Raw genomic sequence first — 15,422 nt, 5'->3', positions numbered from 1 at the left:
AATAAAAAATTTGTCAACATCATGTTAAAATAAGTGACAAAAGAATCAATATCAATTATTTTGATAACATAATATTTGAAAGATCATCTATTTTTTAGGCAATAAAGCTTGAAGGGCTGCCCAAGCTCAATAAATGTTTTCAAGGCCTAGAAGCTCGATTTCTCAAAAAAATCACCAATTTTCAAGTTTAAATTTTTATTTAAATAGGACCTTCAAGCCCGCCTATTATTCCTGACTCTACTTTTAACATGTTTCCTTGATTTTAAAAATATTAAACATTATTAACTATATTTATAAATTTAATAAATTTTTAACTTCATTCCTATTAAATTTATATATTTTAAAAATAAATATTTTTTTTTAAATGAAACTGAGGTTGGAAAAGTGCAAGTAAAAAAAACAAAACACAAAAAAGAAAGAAAGAAAGAAAGATGTTCGGTAGAGAGGATCCACTTCCTCGAAAAATCTAATTCCATGAAAAAAAAGGTGGTTGTGGATTCCATCCCTGCATCCGAAAAAACACTCGCTTCCTTCCCCAATTCCTTCATTGTTTTCTCTCTTTTTGTTCCTTCAACCTCTCTCTCCTTCCATGTTCGACCCTAAGCCCAGGCTTATTGACAGCGTCATGACGGAGGACCAAATCGGCGACGGCAACGACTGTGGTGACTGGAGGAGGCGACAACTGCTATGACTGGATCATCCACGGCTTATATTGCTTCCACTACCAGCATACCCATGTTTGGATCATCACTCGGTGCATCAACGAGTCCCATTTTCTCATTTACTTCAACTGCAATGGCTACTTCCACACAACCTGTTTTTGGTAATCCTAATCCTTTTTCTCATTTGGTTCAGCTGCTTCGGTTAATAATTGATCAGATGAGTATGGAAGACAGCATGGCAGAGGACCCAATTCATTCATCTTCACCTCTGACTCCTGCGACTCCTGCATTTGGTCAACAACCTGCCCCGCCTCAATCCAATTTTGGTTTTGGAGCACCGGCTCCATCGGGAACTAGTCCCTTCCAGTTTGGGACTCAGCAGAATATTGCTCCACAGAGCCCAACCCCATTTCAGGCTTCTAGCAGTCTAGAGGTCAATGGCACCGGAAGTTTCTCGTTAGGTACTGGAGGCGGCGACAAGTCTGGTCGAAGATTTGTCAGAGTTCGTAAAACTAGGGGACGCAAGAAGTAAGGCTTGGTCTATTAAAATGGTTATATAGATTATTGTGAAAGTGAATTCATCAAGGACATGCCTTTTCTTTCATGCAGTTTTTCTCTACCATTCCGCGTTCTTTCTATAATATGCATTTTTTGCCATTCTTTAAGTTCTTACACTTTCTGCCTGTTTTTTGGGCTAGCTACACCCTTTGGATCCTTAACCATATTATGATTTGTTAAGCATTTTCTTTTCATCTCTAATCTTACATCAAGTCATAAATTCTTTGAATGATCTTGGTTTTTAAGGCCATCCTGTTCTTTGTTCAGTTATATTTAGAGGTGAAATTTTTCATTATATTGCAATTTTTCTATTGATCTGTTGTATATCTAAATTGTCTTATTCTTTAGTTTATTTTTAATATACAGCATGATATACCCTGAATTAAATCATGGCCATTGAGGCATCAAGATCATTCATTTTCTAAATATCTGTTCATGCTGCATGTGCGGGGCTTCTAGTCGGCAGGCCAACAAGTCTACGTTTGGTTCCGCATTTAATTCATTGTCGTTTTCTGGCATTTCCTTTAGAGTATCAAGTGGTTCTGTTTCGTCTACCTCTAGGTTACCCATATTTGGATCATCCACTGCTTCTATTGCTTCAACTGCTAGTACACCCATGTTTGGATCATCCACGTCTTCTATTGCTTCCACTACCAGCTCACCCATGTTTGGATCATCCCCTGTTTCGTTCACTACTAGCACACCCCTGTTTGGATCATCACTTGGTGCATCAACGATTCCCATTTTGTCATTTACTTCAGCTGCAATGGCTACTTCCACACAACCTGTTTTTGGTAATCCTAATCCTTTTTCTCATTTGGTTCAGCTGCTTCGGTTAATAATGATCAGATGAGTATGGAAGACAGCATGGCAGAGGACCCAATTCATTCATCTTCACCTCTGACTCCTGCGACTCCTGCATTTGGTCAACAACCTGCCCCGCCTCACTCCAATTTTGGTTTTGGAGCACCGGCTCCATCGGGAACTAGTCCCTTCCAGCTTGGGACTCAGCAGAATATTGCTCCACAGAGCCCAACCCCATTTCAGGCTTCTAGCAGTCTAGAGGTCAATGGCACCGGAAGTTTCGCGTTAGGTACTGGAGGCAGTGACAAGTCTGGTCGAAGATTTGTTAGAGTTAATAAAGCTAGGGGACACAAGAGGTAAGACTTAGTCTATTAAAATGCTTATATTTTTTTTCACATCTGTGATCTGCACTGTCTTCCATGAGACACACTTTAACGGCAGGCGGTCATGGGTATAACTGTTCTGATGGCAATCTGGAATTCAGTGGTGCTATCGAAGCAAATGATCATGTTTAGGCTTGTCAGTTCTAAACCTTCATTTGTTTGTCTCCCAGATTCTTGTAGATTGCAAAGGTGCAAGTTTTCACAATTTTGTATCAGTATGAACAACATAATCTTCTGTACTTTGAGGGCTCCAGGATCAAGATGTGGGCAACTATGATGTCCGGTGAGCTCTGTACTGTTACTTGTATTATAACTAGAAATAGGTATGAATTATTAGCTTGTAATTTGCATTTCCATCGGGCAATATGTAAACCGACTTTCTTAGCTGTCTGTTCTGTTTAATTATTTTCTCTCCCCCATAACGGGAATTTTTGAGACAATATAAACATGGTGTCTGTACAATATTGAGCTGGACGTTTCGTGATCGATGATTTTCTGCCACGTGATGTTTCCTCAGCATTGAGTTTTGGGTTTTGAACTCCAAGTCTGGTGAATGGCACACCATTTAAGTTTTAGCTTGCGCATTTGATGTATTTGATTCAAGAGGTGGAGTGAAGTTCATGCCTTCTGTGCATCGTCCTGGCTTCAGGTTGTGGTTCTCATTGATTTAGGATTTCTTTTCTTCCAACCTTTAATCTTATTTCCTCAAAAAATTTAGGGAAATGTAGCAGTTATAGATAAATTCACCTTAAATTGTATCGTCTCTTAAATTTAAGCAATATCATCAGCCATTGGACATTTTGGTTTTTATTGCAACAAATCTATGATCTAAACCGAAGTTTAGTAATGTAAAGTGCTGCGCGCGCGCGCATCCTTTCAGAAGTTGTTTAGAAACAAGATAGAAGAATACAATTAAACATAAAATTCTTTGTTTTTTTTTAAAAATTATGGAAAAGCTTATTACCCATAACATTGGTCAAAGGCTCTCTCATAAATGGAAAACTATCTAAAAGAGTGCTTGGTTTCATGTTTGCAGCAATTATTATAAAGCTTTTATTCCCTCCTTTAGAGACTTGAGGGTGAAACATGAGAATGTAACACATGATTCATCCTCCTCCCCTATTTTTAACCATGCTACGGACGAGCTTCCCAGTTCTAGTTCAAGTATTTTTTAAATTTTAATCTCGGTTCACGGTGAAATCCATGGAGTTACGAGTTAACGTGGTATTTCCCATTTCATACCTATGTGTATCTCTATCTTCTTCATTTGGATATTAAGTCCTGTAAACCATGTTGCATTCTATTAGATCCAAAGGGCTTATTGGGATTAGTGGGCTTGGTACACATTTATTAGTATTTTTGGGCTTGTTCAAAACATTCTTCATGGATTTGAGGATATTGGATCTTATACCAATAGACATTGGTTCTAGAGGAAAGGATCATAGTTGCTTAAGCATGTGGTCTTGAGTTCAAGTCCGTGTAAATGCAGACAGTGTCTTCGGGAAAGTTATCACTAATTGAACCTGACAATTCTTGAATTTGATTTAGCAGAAGCTAAATATAAAAAAAGTCATCAAAACAAAACGTACTCAAAGCCTCGAAGGTCTTGCTGGATCGAAGCTACTCATGATGATCATCAAAGTTTTGCTTGGTTCGATGGAGGAGAACGAAAGGAAAGAAAGTGAAAATAATCAGCTATCATGCTTCTACCTAGTTTGCCCCGTTTGTTTATTTTTCAGGGAAAATGCAGTTTTTTCTCAATAAGTATTTCTTGAAGAGCTATAAGCATCTTAAAATCAATTGTAAAACAATATGGCATAATCTTTGAAAAATGGTGCAACATTGCCCTATTTTTAACTCTCAATGTTAAGTTGATTGTTAGTGTGACTTGGGAGATTTTTGGCCACAACTTTAACTTAACATTGATAGTTAAAGAATGGCAACGTTACACTGATTTTAAAAAATATATATATGTTGCATTGTTCCACATTTTTCTGCTCATAACTCTCTTTGGAATATTTTCTTTGCTGCTACAGATGTTGTCCTCCTACTGCTCTTACTAGTGTTATTCTTGCTGCTGCTGTTATTGCTAATACTATAACTCCTACTGCTACTGCTGCTATTGATTTATGGTCATGTTGTATTTTTTGAATTTAAATCCTCTAAAGTTGAAATGGGTAAATTTAGGTGAAGTTTTCTTTGTTAAGTATTTTTCTTTATTTTATCATTTTTATAAAAATATAAAATCTCTCTCTTTCTTAAAAAGGAAAACTTCACATAAATCCTTCAATATCAAATTCAAAGGATTTAAATCCGTATTTTTTTTTTTTAATAACAAAAGCAACCAACCTAAAACCTAAATAGAACAAGCAAAAAAAGTAGCATTTCTGCACGCAACATTAATGATAACATCAGATGGATCACTAAATTGATCATATTATGTTATTTTTTTAACAACTAGGCATATTGTAGAGTTATTATATATATATATATATATATATATTATACATTAATATTATTATTTTTTATTTATTTAATTATTGTACCATTGGTTTGACTAATGTTTAACTGGTTAAACCAAAGAAAATCAAAATCCACTAACATTTCTACTTTAACATCCTACCTAGCTTTTAACACATTGCTATTAATCTAATATTAAATACTCTTCTTAGCCATATTTAAGTTTTGCCAAATTCAATTGAGGTAGTTTTCCCATAATAGTTGATTTTATCCACAAAGTTTAAATCCTTAACCTTACGTAAATCAAATCCCTTCCACTCACTCCAATTACTATTATTTGTGAGTTCATTATTTGATTTGTTCTAGAAGATGTAACATCCTCATTTTTAAATTATGAATTAATTGTGGATATGGAGATTTTGATTGAGAATATATAATTACGGGTTGATATTATTTTAAGGTTTGCTTTGAGGAAGTATGAGCACTTGAGGATTTAATTAAAGAAAAGTGTGTAGTTGAGAATTTAATTGAAGAAACATGTATTTTCAGGATCTAATTGATGGTGTATGTTGATTGAGATTTATAAATGTTAATTAATTATTTAAGCTCTCAATTATGTTTTAAATTGAGACTAAGATCATTATCAAGGTTATTTGGTGTTTAAAATAGGTATTGGGCTAATTTGGATCCAAATTATTGGACTTAACTGGGATTGTTCACTGCTGTGTCATATGTCACAATATACAATGCATTTTCAACATATATTGTTTTGGTGCGAAAAATAGAATCAGAAAAGGGAGAGTTAGGGTTTGGTGTGCAATTTTAATACTCTCTACTAGGGTTTGGTAGGAGCATTGATTTCCTACATTTTAAGAGCCTCAAATCTCTAAGGTAAGCTCATTTAATCTCTTCTCTACCTTTTATTCTCCTCTTTAGTCTAGTTTGTGAAGAAGTTGGTGGTTGGATTTCATTTTTAAGTTTACCTAGCCCTTATAATAGAATTATATGAGTGTTTTGAGGTTAGATGATTATATATAATATTTTAAGCTTTTTTTTATATATATTATCAAATTTGCCCTTAATTATCTTGTACTAATTTCATCCTATTCTATCATATTTGCATCTCGTGAGTAATCTAAGTCTACTTATTCAATAAATGTTTTACATGCTATGATAACTCAGTTGTAGCTTAACACTTGAATTTTAATTCAATTGTAACTCATTTCTTGAATTTTGACTCAGTGCAACTTCGTTCTTATAATTTTAACAATTTAAAATATTAATTCCTACATTTTAGAAAATAAAATTATAAATATTAAAATTTTAAAAATAATTTTAAGCTTTATAATCTTTGTAAAGATTAAAAGTTTTAGTAATTTAAAATATTTGTCCCTAAATGTCAATATAATTTCTATTTTTATGATTTTATTTTTAAAATATAGGAACCAATGTTTTAAATGTTTAAAACTATATAGACTGAGTTGTATCGAGCTAAAGTTTATGGACTAAATTATAACTGAATTAAAAATATAAGAATTGGATTATAATAAATTAAAGTTCATGGACAAAATTATAACTTAGTCAAAACTATCTGAACTCAATGATTAATTTTCTCTAAAAGGAAAATAAAGAAAGGAGTGTGCTTATAATAGGAAATGGATGGAGTATCAAATCCAATCATCTTAGTTGAATTCAACAACAAACTATTATATATACATACATATACATGTATGTATTTTATATACATTTAATATTATTTTTTATTTAATTATTATACTATTGATTCAATTGCTGTTTAACAAAATTCATTGACATTTTTGCTTCAACATCTTATTTGGCTTTTAAAACATTGCTAATAATCTAATATTAAATGCTCTACTTAGCCATATTTAAGTCTTGTGGAATCCAATTGAGATAGTTTTCTCATCATAGTTGATTTTATCTACAAAGTTTAAATCCTTAACCATATGTAAGTCAAATCCCTTCCACTCAATTCAATTACTATTATTAGTAAGTTCATTATTTGATCTGTTCTAGAAGACACATTTGAAGATCCCCAACCATCAATGACAAAAACTCTAGGTTCATTTTGAAATTGGCCCCAAAATTTGTTGGATTCAGGGTTTGAGTCCTCAAAGACACGTTTGGGTTCTCCCAAATGATGCATATAGGTGTACAGGCATAACTTGACCTCTTTATGCTAGTACTTTCCCTTTTAATTTTACATTAAATTTTAATAAAATAGTTAATAAAGTATATTTTGAATTACATATGTATAAAATCTTTTTTTTAATTACTATGTGCCAGATTTTTTTTTTGTCTATTATCTCTCTCTACCATATTCTATTCATTTCCTTATTACATGGAATTGTACTTTTTTTTTAAATCCCAGAAGCCCTAAGTCTGTTACTCTTTACTCCCCCCTCCCTCTTTGCTGTCTTTTTTTTCCTGTCTTTTTCATCTTTCATTATTTTTTTTCTTTTCTTTTATTGCTTTTCTTGTTTTCAATTTTTTTTTTGTTTGGCGCCAAGATCAAATGGCTCTTAATATCACATCAGATTTTTATATACACATAAGGATTGTTTGTTTAACCAAATTAGCTTAATTTACTTAGTTAAAATATCCTAAACTTTCCACATCTACTACCTATTATGCTTTTCTGATTATTACATGTCATACTTCTTTCTCTAATGTATCTTATCCCTTAAAAACATAATGATATCGTATATAGTTACTTTTTTCTACCAAACCTATAATAGCTTCTTAACAAAAGCTTGTTATATTGATTAGAGTCAATAATTTGGGTTAATTAAATTTATTTAGATTGAATTTAAAATATCATATTTTTTAAAAAAATTTATATAATTAAGTCTATCCCTAACTTTTTTCGAGCGGATTCTGGATGGCCTATCGGCTTGACCTGAATTACTAACTCCACATACATATAGAATTGATAATTCTAGCTACCAAACTTATTTGGATTGAACTTAAAAAATTATATATTTTTTAAAAAAGTTTATATAGTCAAGCTTGACTCTAATTTTTTTTCGAGTGAGTTTGAATTGGCTCAAATTACCTACTTTAACATTTATTATTTCTCCTAATATTTTTACTATTCATGTTGATCTCAGTTTATATGTTTCTGTCATTCCCCCCCCCCCCCTAATATGGCGTGTATGTGTTATATTTTGCATAAGATAATAACTTTGAACTTTTCGCACATGGCAAGGATTTTTTTTTTTTGGGGCTAAATCAAATTTGACAAAATCACTAATCCTAAATCAGTGAACAATAGAATTTTTGTATACGAAAAAAAAAAATTGAACATCAGATGAACACAAATAAAACAAAGCAAGTTCTTTACTAATTATAGAAAAGAGGATAATAATATAAAACTCATGCACTACAATTATTTACTATAATTATTTGAGAATCAATCAATTTAATTTTTAAAGGAAGGAAACATATTTTATTAATTTCATAATTAATGTACTATAGTTACAATTTTATCTTAATTAAGATAGCAACATTTTTAAATAATAATTAAATATCGGTGGCTACCGGTCAGAATCCTCTTTTTTTTTTTTCCTTCTTTTCCCATAGATAGAGAGGAAAAGAATATTGTAAGGAAAAATCTTATATAATTAACCTTATATATTTAATATGCTTATTTTTAATTAAACTAAAACATGTGGATCTTTTATAAACTATTTATTTTATAACAAATTTTTGTTATTAATATTATCAATATATTAAAATTAATTTATTTTAATTTGATTGGATAAAAATATTTTAAGTATATAAGATTAAGTACCTAAATTTACTTGTAATATACCTTATTGTTGAGGGATAAACTCGCAATAAATTAAAATATACTGTAATTAAAGAAGTCAGATTTAAGATTTTTTAAAAAAATTAAATTATGAATTGTTGTACTTGTATTTTAAAAAATTTAATTATAATAGCAATTGTAACTTACAATTTTAAATTAAAATTATTACGTAAATTTTAGAATCTTTTAATGTTGATGTTTTTTATTTAATTTTTCACTTATAATTATTTAATAAGTTAATCTAATCAGTTATAAGTCATTATTATAACTAATGATAATTGGATTGAATAATTGAATTAAAAAAATGCCCCGTTTCCCTTAAACATGGTTTCCAATTTCAGCGTTGTAGATAAAAAACTAATAACCAATGTATGTTTGGTTTAATTGATTGAGAAGGCTAAATTAACTTTTAACTTATGAGTAACGCTGAAAATAGGTTGGGCCAAATTAAACTTTAATCAAATTTGTTTGAGTTTGTATGATAAGTTAAAAGCATGAATTTAGCTGAAGCCGTATAAGGATTTTTTTTATTGCTCAAGTTTGAGCCTACTTAAAACTTGACCACACCTACAAACTTATTTAGAAGCTTACTTAAAAATAAAGCTTTTTAAATAGACTTGCATTTTAGTTTTAAATATCTCAAATATATTTTAGAATTATTATAATATATAATATATAATCTAATTTATTAATTACAATATATAAGAATTGAAAGGACTTACTAACTACAATATAGTATAACAATAAAGTGACAACATTAAAATTAATATATCAGTCAAATATGATTAAAAATATAACTAGAAAGAGTAAAGAATAAATTGATTAAAAATCATATAGTGAAATTGATGTGTTTGTGATATAGTACATTATATATATATATATAGAGGCTAGCCTACTGGCCTTGTAAGCTAGGCCTTAAAAAATAAACTAAGCCTATTAATTAAATAGGCTTAATTAAAAGCCTGAGTCTGGCTTAAACCTATTTAGTAAACAGGCTAAGCTAAGTCTAAAATAAATTAACATATAGGCTTTTGTTAAAGGTCTGGCTTATTCTCACCCTTACTTATGAGTAAAATATTTTGACTTTTTTTTTATTTTAACTTGATTACAAATACCATCTTTCTATTTTTGAAATCTATATAAACTTTTCTTAGTATAAATTATTACAAAACACAAACATTCTCTCTATTTTTAAGATTTTATTTTTGTCCACCCAAATGTTAGTTGACTATTAATTTATATATGTTGGGCCAAAATATCACTTATTTAAATATAAATATTGTCTAAAAATCATTCAAATTATCAAAAAAAATTGGCCAGAATAATATTTCAAAGATGCAGTTAAAAAACTTAATTAGATAAGGATTTAATTATAATAAACTACTCAATATAATTTATATTTATTTTTAAAAATTTATTAATTTTAAATTATTTATTTTAATATTGACAAAATTGTTTAAAGTTTTTAAAATTGGGAGAGAGAGGATATACAATTAGATTATAAGGGTTTTTCAACATAGTTACAAATAAAAAACAAAAGAAAGGTTATTGCATTTTACTCTTATTATAAAATCTCAAGTTTAAGTCCTATAATATGTAGTTGTGTTAAATAAAAATAATAAAAGATAAATCAATCTAATATAGTGGAGGTTGAAAATTAGTCTAGCCAAGTGAGGATAATGCCTTAGCTTTATTATAATGGCCGGGGATGAAATAAAAGATAACTAATAGGCATTGGTTTTAATAAAAGAGGTAATAGCCACTGAAACAAAACACAATGTTTTTTAATTTAAATTCATGTGAATAAACTAACATTATTGAGAAAATTGTATCTAATTAGGTCTGATAAAACTTAAATTTGTCTCAAATACTAAATATAGTAGAACTACATAAAAAATAAAAAAAAAAGGAGGAGAGAGAGAATGAGAGAAGTGTCATTCTCAAAAATGTTGGTGTGTTGGCCGCCATATTATTATTCCTTGCCCTCTCTTTCACTCATAACCAAAGCAGGAGGGCTCCACACGCTTTAACTCTTTTCTTGGATCTTACACACACACAAACACACACATAAATACATACATATATATATATATATATATATAAAGAATTTACGGTGAAAAGTTATATTCAGATTCTCGTAACACTATTCAATATCATAGAGTAAATAATAGAGTATGTTCTCATACTCAACTAATTTCAGTTGTCATTTTCATATACTGTTTTCAATTTTACTTATAAATCACTTTAGTATATTTTATTAAAATAAAAAATTTTAAATTTTATTAATTTTATTTAAAAATTCAATAAATTTCTAACTTAATCCCAATTAAATATATATATTTTAAAAATAAAATACTTAAACAATTAATAAATTTCTTGTATTTAATAAATTTTCTATTAAATACTTTTTCAATATTTAATAAAAAGAAAAAGATAAAGATGAATACAAAAATCAAATAAATAAAACAAAAATAAATACTTTATTTTATAAATAAGAATCTGGGAGAACTCAATTTTCAATAAACCTTGTGTTATTTAATGACTAAAGTATATTTTTTATCTTTTAATTTTATATAAAGTTTAATTTAATTCCTTAATTTTATATAAAGTATCTTTTCAGTTTTCTACTCTCTGACATTATTAATTTTAAATGATTATTTTTTATATCAATTATTATTTTTTAAAAAATAAATTAAAAATATTATGGTTAAAAGAATGAAAAAATATTATTAAAATTAAAAGATCAAAATAAAATTATATAACATTAAAAGATTAACAGCATATTCTAGTCTTATTTATTGTGTCTTACCAAACGTGGCCTTCCACCAAAAAGCCGCGAACAAGTACCATCCCTAGTTTGTGTACAAAGCTCTTCCTTCTCTTTTTGTCCTTTTCTTTTTCCTTACTTTGACTTCTTTTCATTTTGTGGAATATGGAATCCTCTTTTTTAAGGACAAAATTATCTTCCATTTTAATTTTATGAGAGATAATGCCAATCAAAAAATAGAAACATGTAATGAGTATAATGTATGGTTTTTCAGGTGTAAGTGAATTTAATATATTTTTTATTATTATTTAATAATATTTATCGATTCCATGTTCAGTATATGTTGGCAAAAAATGTTACTTATGTCAATATCAATATTATAATAAGATTCATAACAATAATTCACAGGATAACTCATTTATCAATTTTTTATAAATGTAAAATATATTTATATGTATAACTTTATAAACTATTGACTCATTATTCGCACAAGAATATTTTTCGGACCAAACATTTCTAGGGAATTTGAATTTCAACCGGCGTTGAGTTTAAATTATTTAGATTTTTAATTCTCTTTAATTTTTAGTTATTCATTTTATTAGATGAAATAAAATATTATATAATAAAGATTAGAGATAAATTAATTGAACAAAAACAATAATGTAAACCTACCAAAAACTTAAAAGGGATGCACAATCAATCATATTCGCCCGCACACCACAATCTCTCCATTGCTTATCTGTCCACCTCGTTCCCATCATATCTTGAATTTGGATTTGAATTTCGTGGGTACTTTTAAGTATACTCACTTACTAAATATTTTAATGAGAACATAGCAATCAAGAACTTCAATCATAAATTAATATCAATTAAGAATTAATTAATTTTAAAATAAAGATAAAATCTCATGGTCATTGACTAATATTAATTTGTGAGGTCAAAAGACTAAATTATCTCTTGAGGGAAAAAAAACCACCTCCCCACTATCGCCAGACCGCCGTAAGGCCCTTGCCGACAGCAAGGTCATCGGAACCCTTACCAATGGCTAGCCACCGAAGCTTTAGCGTTGGTGACATTTATTTCAATAAATATTTGATTTAGGTGGTTAAGGGAGGGTTTGATCCCACGACCCCTTGACTACCTAAAGAGCCCACCAAACTCTTTAATTATATATAGTAAAAAAATATAAATAGTAAACCAAGCTTTTAACAATTTTTATGTTATAATATAATAGTGTGTTGTTAATTCCTGAACTAAATTTATTATTTTACTAATGTTACTTGTTAATCTATTATGGACAATGATAAATTAGAAGCTTTAAAACTTTATACATTTTACTTGTTTAAAATTTGAATGTATTGTTATTAATAAGTAATGGGTTGTTTTCAAAACTCAAGCAGATATTTATTGATAAAGGACTAACACTCATACAATTAAGCCTATCCTATCAATTTTTCTTACTTGTTAAAATCTAAATGGACTGTTGTTAATTTAAAATGAGTTGTTGTGAAAACTCAAATGGATACTTGTTGATGAAAAACTAACATATACAATTAAGCCCATTATATCAATTTTTCTAACTTGTTAAATCCTAAATGGATGTTGTTAATTTAGAATAAGTTGTTGTTAAAACTTGAATGGATGCTTATTAATGAAAAGCTAACACGTAAGTTAAGCCCATCATACCATTTTTCTAACTTGTTAATTAAATCATAAATGAAATGTTGTTAATTTAAAATGAGTTGTTAAAACCCGAACGGATACTTGTTGATGAAAGATTAACACGTATAATTAAACTCATCTTATCTATTTTTCTAACTCATTAAGGCCTAAATAGACTATTATTAATTTAAAATTATTTGTGATAAAAATTTGAATGGATGCCTATTGATAAAAGATTAACACGTACAATTAAGCCTATCGTATTCATTTTTCTAATTTGTTAAAGCCAGAATGGACTAATGTTAATTTAAAATGGCTTGTTGTTAAAACTCAAATAGATATTTGTTGATAAAATACTAACATGTACATTTATGCTCATCCTATAAAAGTCTATTCGGGCTTTAACAAGTTAAAAAAACATATAAGATAAGTATAATTGTATGTGTTAATCTTTTATCAACAAGTATCAATTCAAGTTTTAACAACAACTTATTTTAAATTAATAACAGTCCATTTGAGTCTTAACAAGTTAGAAAAATGGACAAGATGGGTTTAATTGTATATGTAAGTATTTCACCAATAAGTATCCATTCCGGTTTTAATAACAACTTATTTTAAATTAACAACATTCAATTCGAGATTTAATGAGTTGGAAAAAAGGATATAATGGATTTAATTGTACGTGTTAGTCTTTTATTAACAAGTATTCATTTAGGTTTTAACAACAACTCATTCTAAATTAACAACATTCTATCCAAGATTTAACAAGTTAAAAAAATAAATATGATGAGCTTAATTGTACATGTTAGTATCAACTAGTATTCATTTGAGTTTTAATAATTACTCATTCTAAATTAACAATAGTTCATTTGAGGTTATTGAAAGGATGAGCTTGATTGTAATGTTAGTCTTTCATCAATAAGTATTTATTTGAGTTTTAACAACCCATTAGTTATTAACAATAATGCATTTAAACTTTTAATAAGTAAAATGTATAAAGTATTAAAGCTCTCAATTTTTTATTATACATGCTAAATTAACAAGTAACATTAGTAAAATAACAAGTATAGTTCAAGAATTAATGACATACTGTTATATTATAACATAGAAGTTGTTAGAAGCTTGATTTATTATTTATATTTTTTTCTATATATAATTAAAGAATTTGATGGCCAAGTGGTCATGGGATCAAACTCTCTCTTAGCTACCTAAACCAAATATATATTGAAATAAATGTTGTCGGCATCAGAGCTTCGGTGGCCAACTACTAGCGACCCTGTCGGTGGTAGGGGCTTCGGCCATCTCACTGTCACTAGGGATCTCACGACTGTCCAGTGGCCAACAACAGTAGGGAAGTGATTTTTTTTATTTTTTACTTAAGGGGCAATTTGGTCTTTTAATCTCATAAATTAATATCAGTCAAGGACTAGAGACTGCATTGTAATTTTAAAGTCAATCAATCCTTGACTAATATTAATTTAATATTGAGATCATTGGTTGCTATTTCCCTATTTTAATTATAGTTATTAAATTTTATTAATATAAAAAATTTAAAATTATTAAGATGTATTTTAAAAAAAATAAAACAATTGACTATCAAAACACTCCTTACTTATAATATCCACTCAAAAAATTTGATATTTGATTTTTTTTTAAGTATTATAGGACAAAATTATTAATAACCATTTAATTAAGTTAAATTATTGTTGTCATGTTATATGAGATATTCATTGAGTGTATTTAAATAATAAAACATGCACATAATTTAACGAAAAGCTCGCAACTAATTATGCTGTCTTTTACTTAATAAAATATGGATTCCTTGACAAAAAATGAACAATTCTATTTTCAAAAAATTTTCATTTTTAAATATTTTTAAGGTTTAATCATATATTAAATATTTTTACACTTAAACATCATTATTTGAAAATTTGATAATTAATGCTCTCTGCTCTCCGCGACTCTGCCTATCCTGTTAATGATGGAGGAATTTTTTGTCAAAAAAGTCAATTTTATTGATATATAAAAAAAGATTACACTCATTAATCATCAGAATTTAAAAACAAAACAGCAATATAAGCCTAAGATAGAACTTATGAAAGAATATATATATATATATATATATATTTTGTAGCACTGCATCTTAGCTGAACTGCTTTAACAAGTTATCGGTGGCTCTTATTATTTCGTACCAGATGTTTTGGGAGAAAAACAAATTTATATGGAATGAAAAATAATAGAAAATTTAAATTTAAATTATTCGAAATCAATATCAATAGTTTAGATCTTGCAAG

General features: G+C 28.5%; 1 protein-coding gene across 2 annotated transcripts; it reads left to right on the top strand.

Annotated features, from left to right (window-relative positions):
• The first annotated feature begins 443 nt into the window (after window positions 1–443).
• Window positions 444–2,794, top strand: LOC129293234 (nuclear pore complex protein NUP1-like). 2 transcript variants are annotated; one of them, XM_054931073.1, is made up of 5 exons: window positions 444–754; window positions 856–1,190; window positions 1,749–1,945; window positions 2,047–2,380; window positions 2,578–2,794. In XM_054931073.1, the coding sequence occupies exons 2-5, from the start codon at window positions 880–882 to the stop codon at window positions 2,585–2,587; spliced, it is 852 nt and encodes a 283-aa protein (XP_054787048.1). In that variant the 5' UTR covers window positions 444–754; window positions 856–879; the 3' UTR covers window positions 2,588–2,794. The 2 variants fall into 2 exon arrangements, with proteins under 2 accessions (XP_054787048.1, XP_054787049.1); XM_054931074.1 differs by having other exon boundaries at window positions 447–754; window positions 1,782–1,945.
• The last annotated feature ends 12,628 nt before the right edge of the window (window positions 2,795–15,422 follow it).

The sequence above is a fragment of the Prosopis cineraria genome, unplaced genomic scaffold, assembly GCF_029017545.1.
Source record: "Prosopis cineraria cultivar Desert tree isolate PC_DT_omini unplaced genomic scaffold, ASM2901754v1 PC14, whole genome shotgun sequence".
NCBI lineage: Eukaryota > Viridiplantae > Streptophyta > Magnoliopsida > Fabales > Fabaceae > Prosopis > Prosopis cineraria.
The sequence above is the reverse complement of the archived record's forward strand: the minus strand, read 5'-3'. Positions and strand labels throughout refer to the sequence as shown.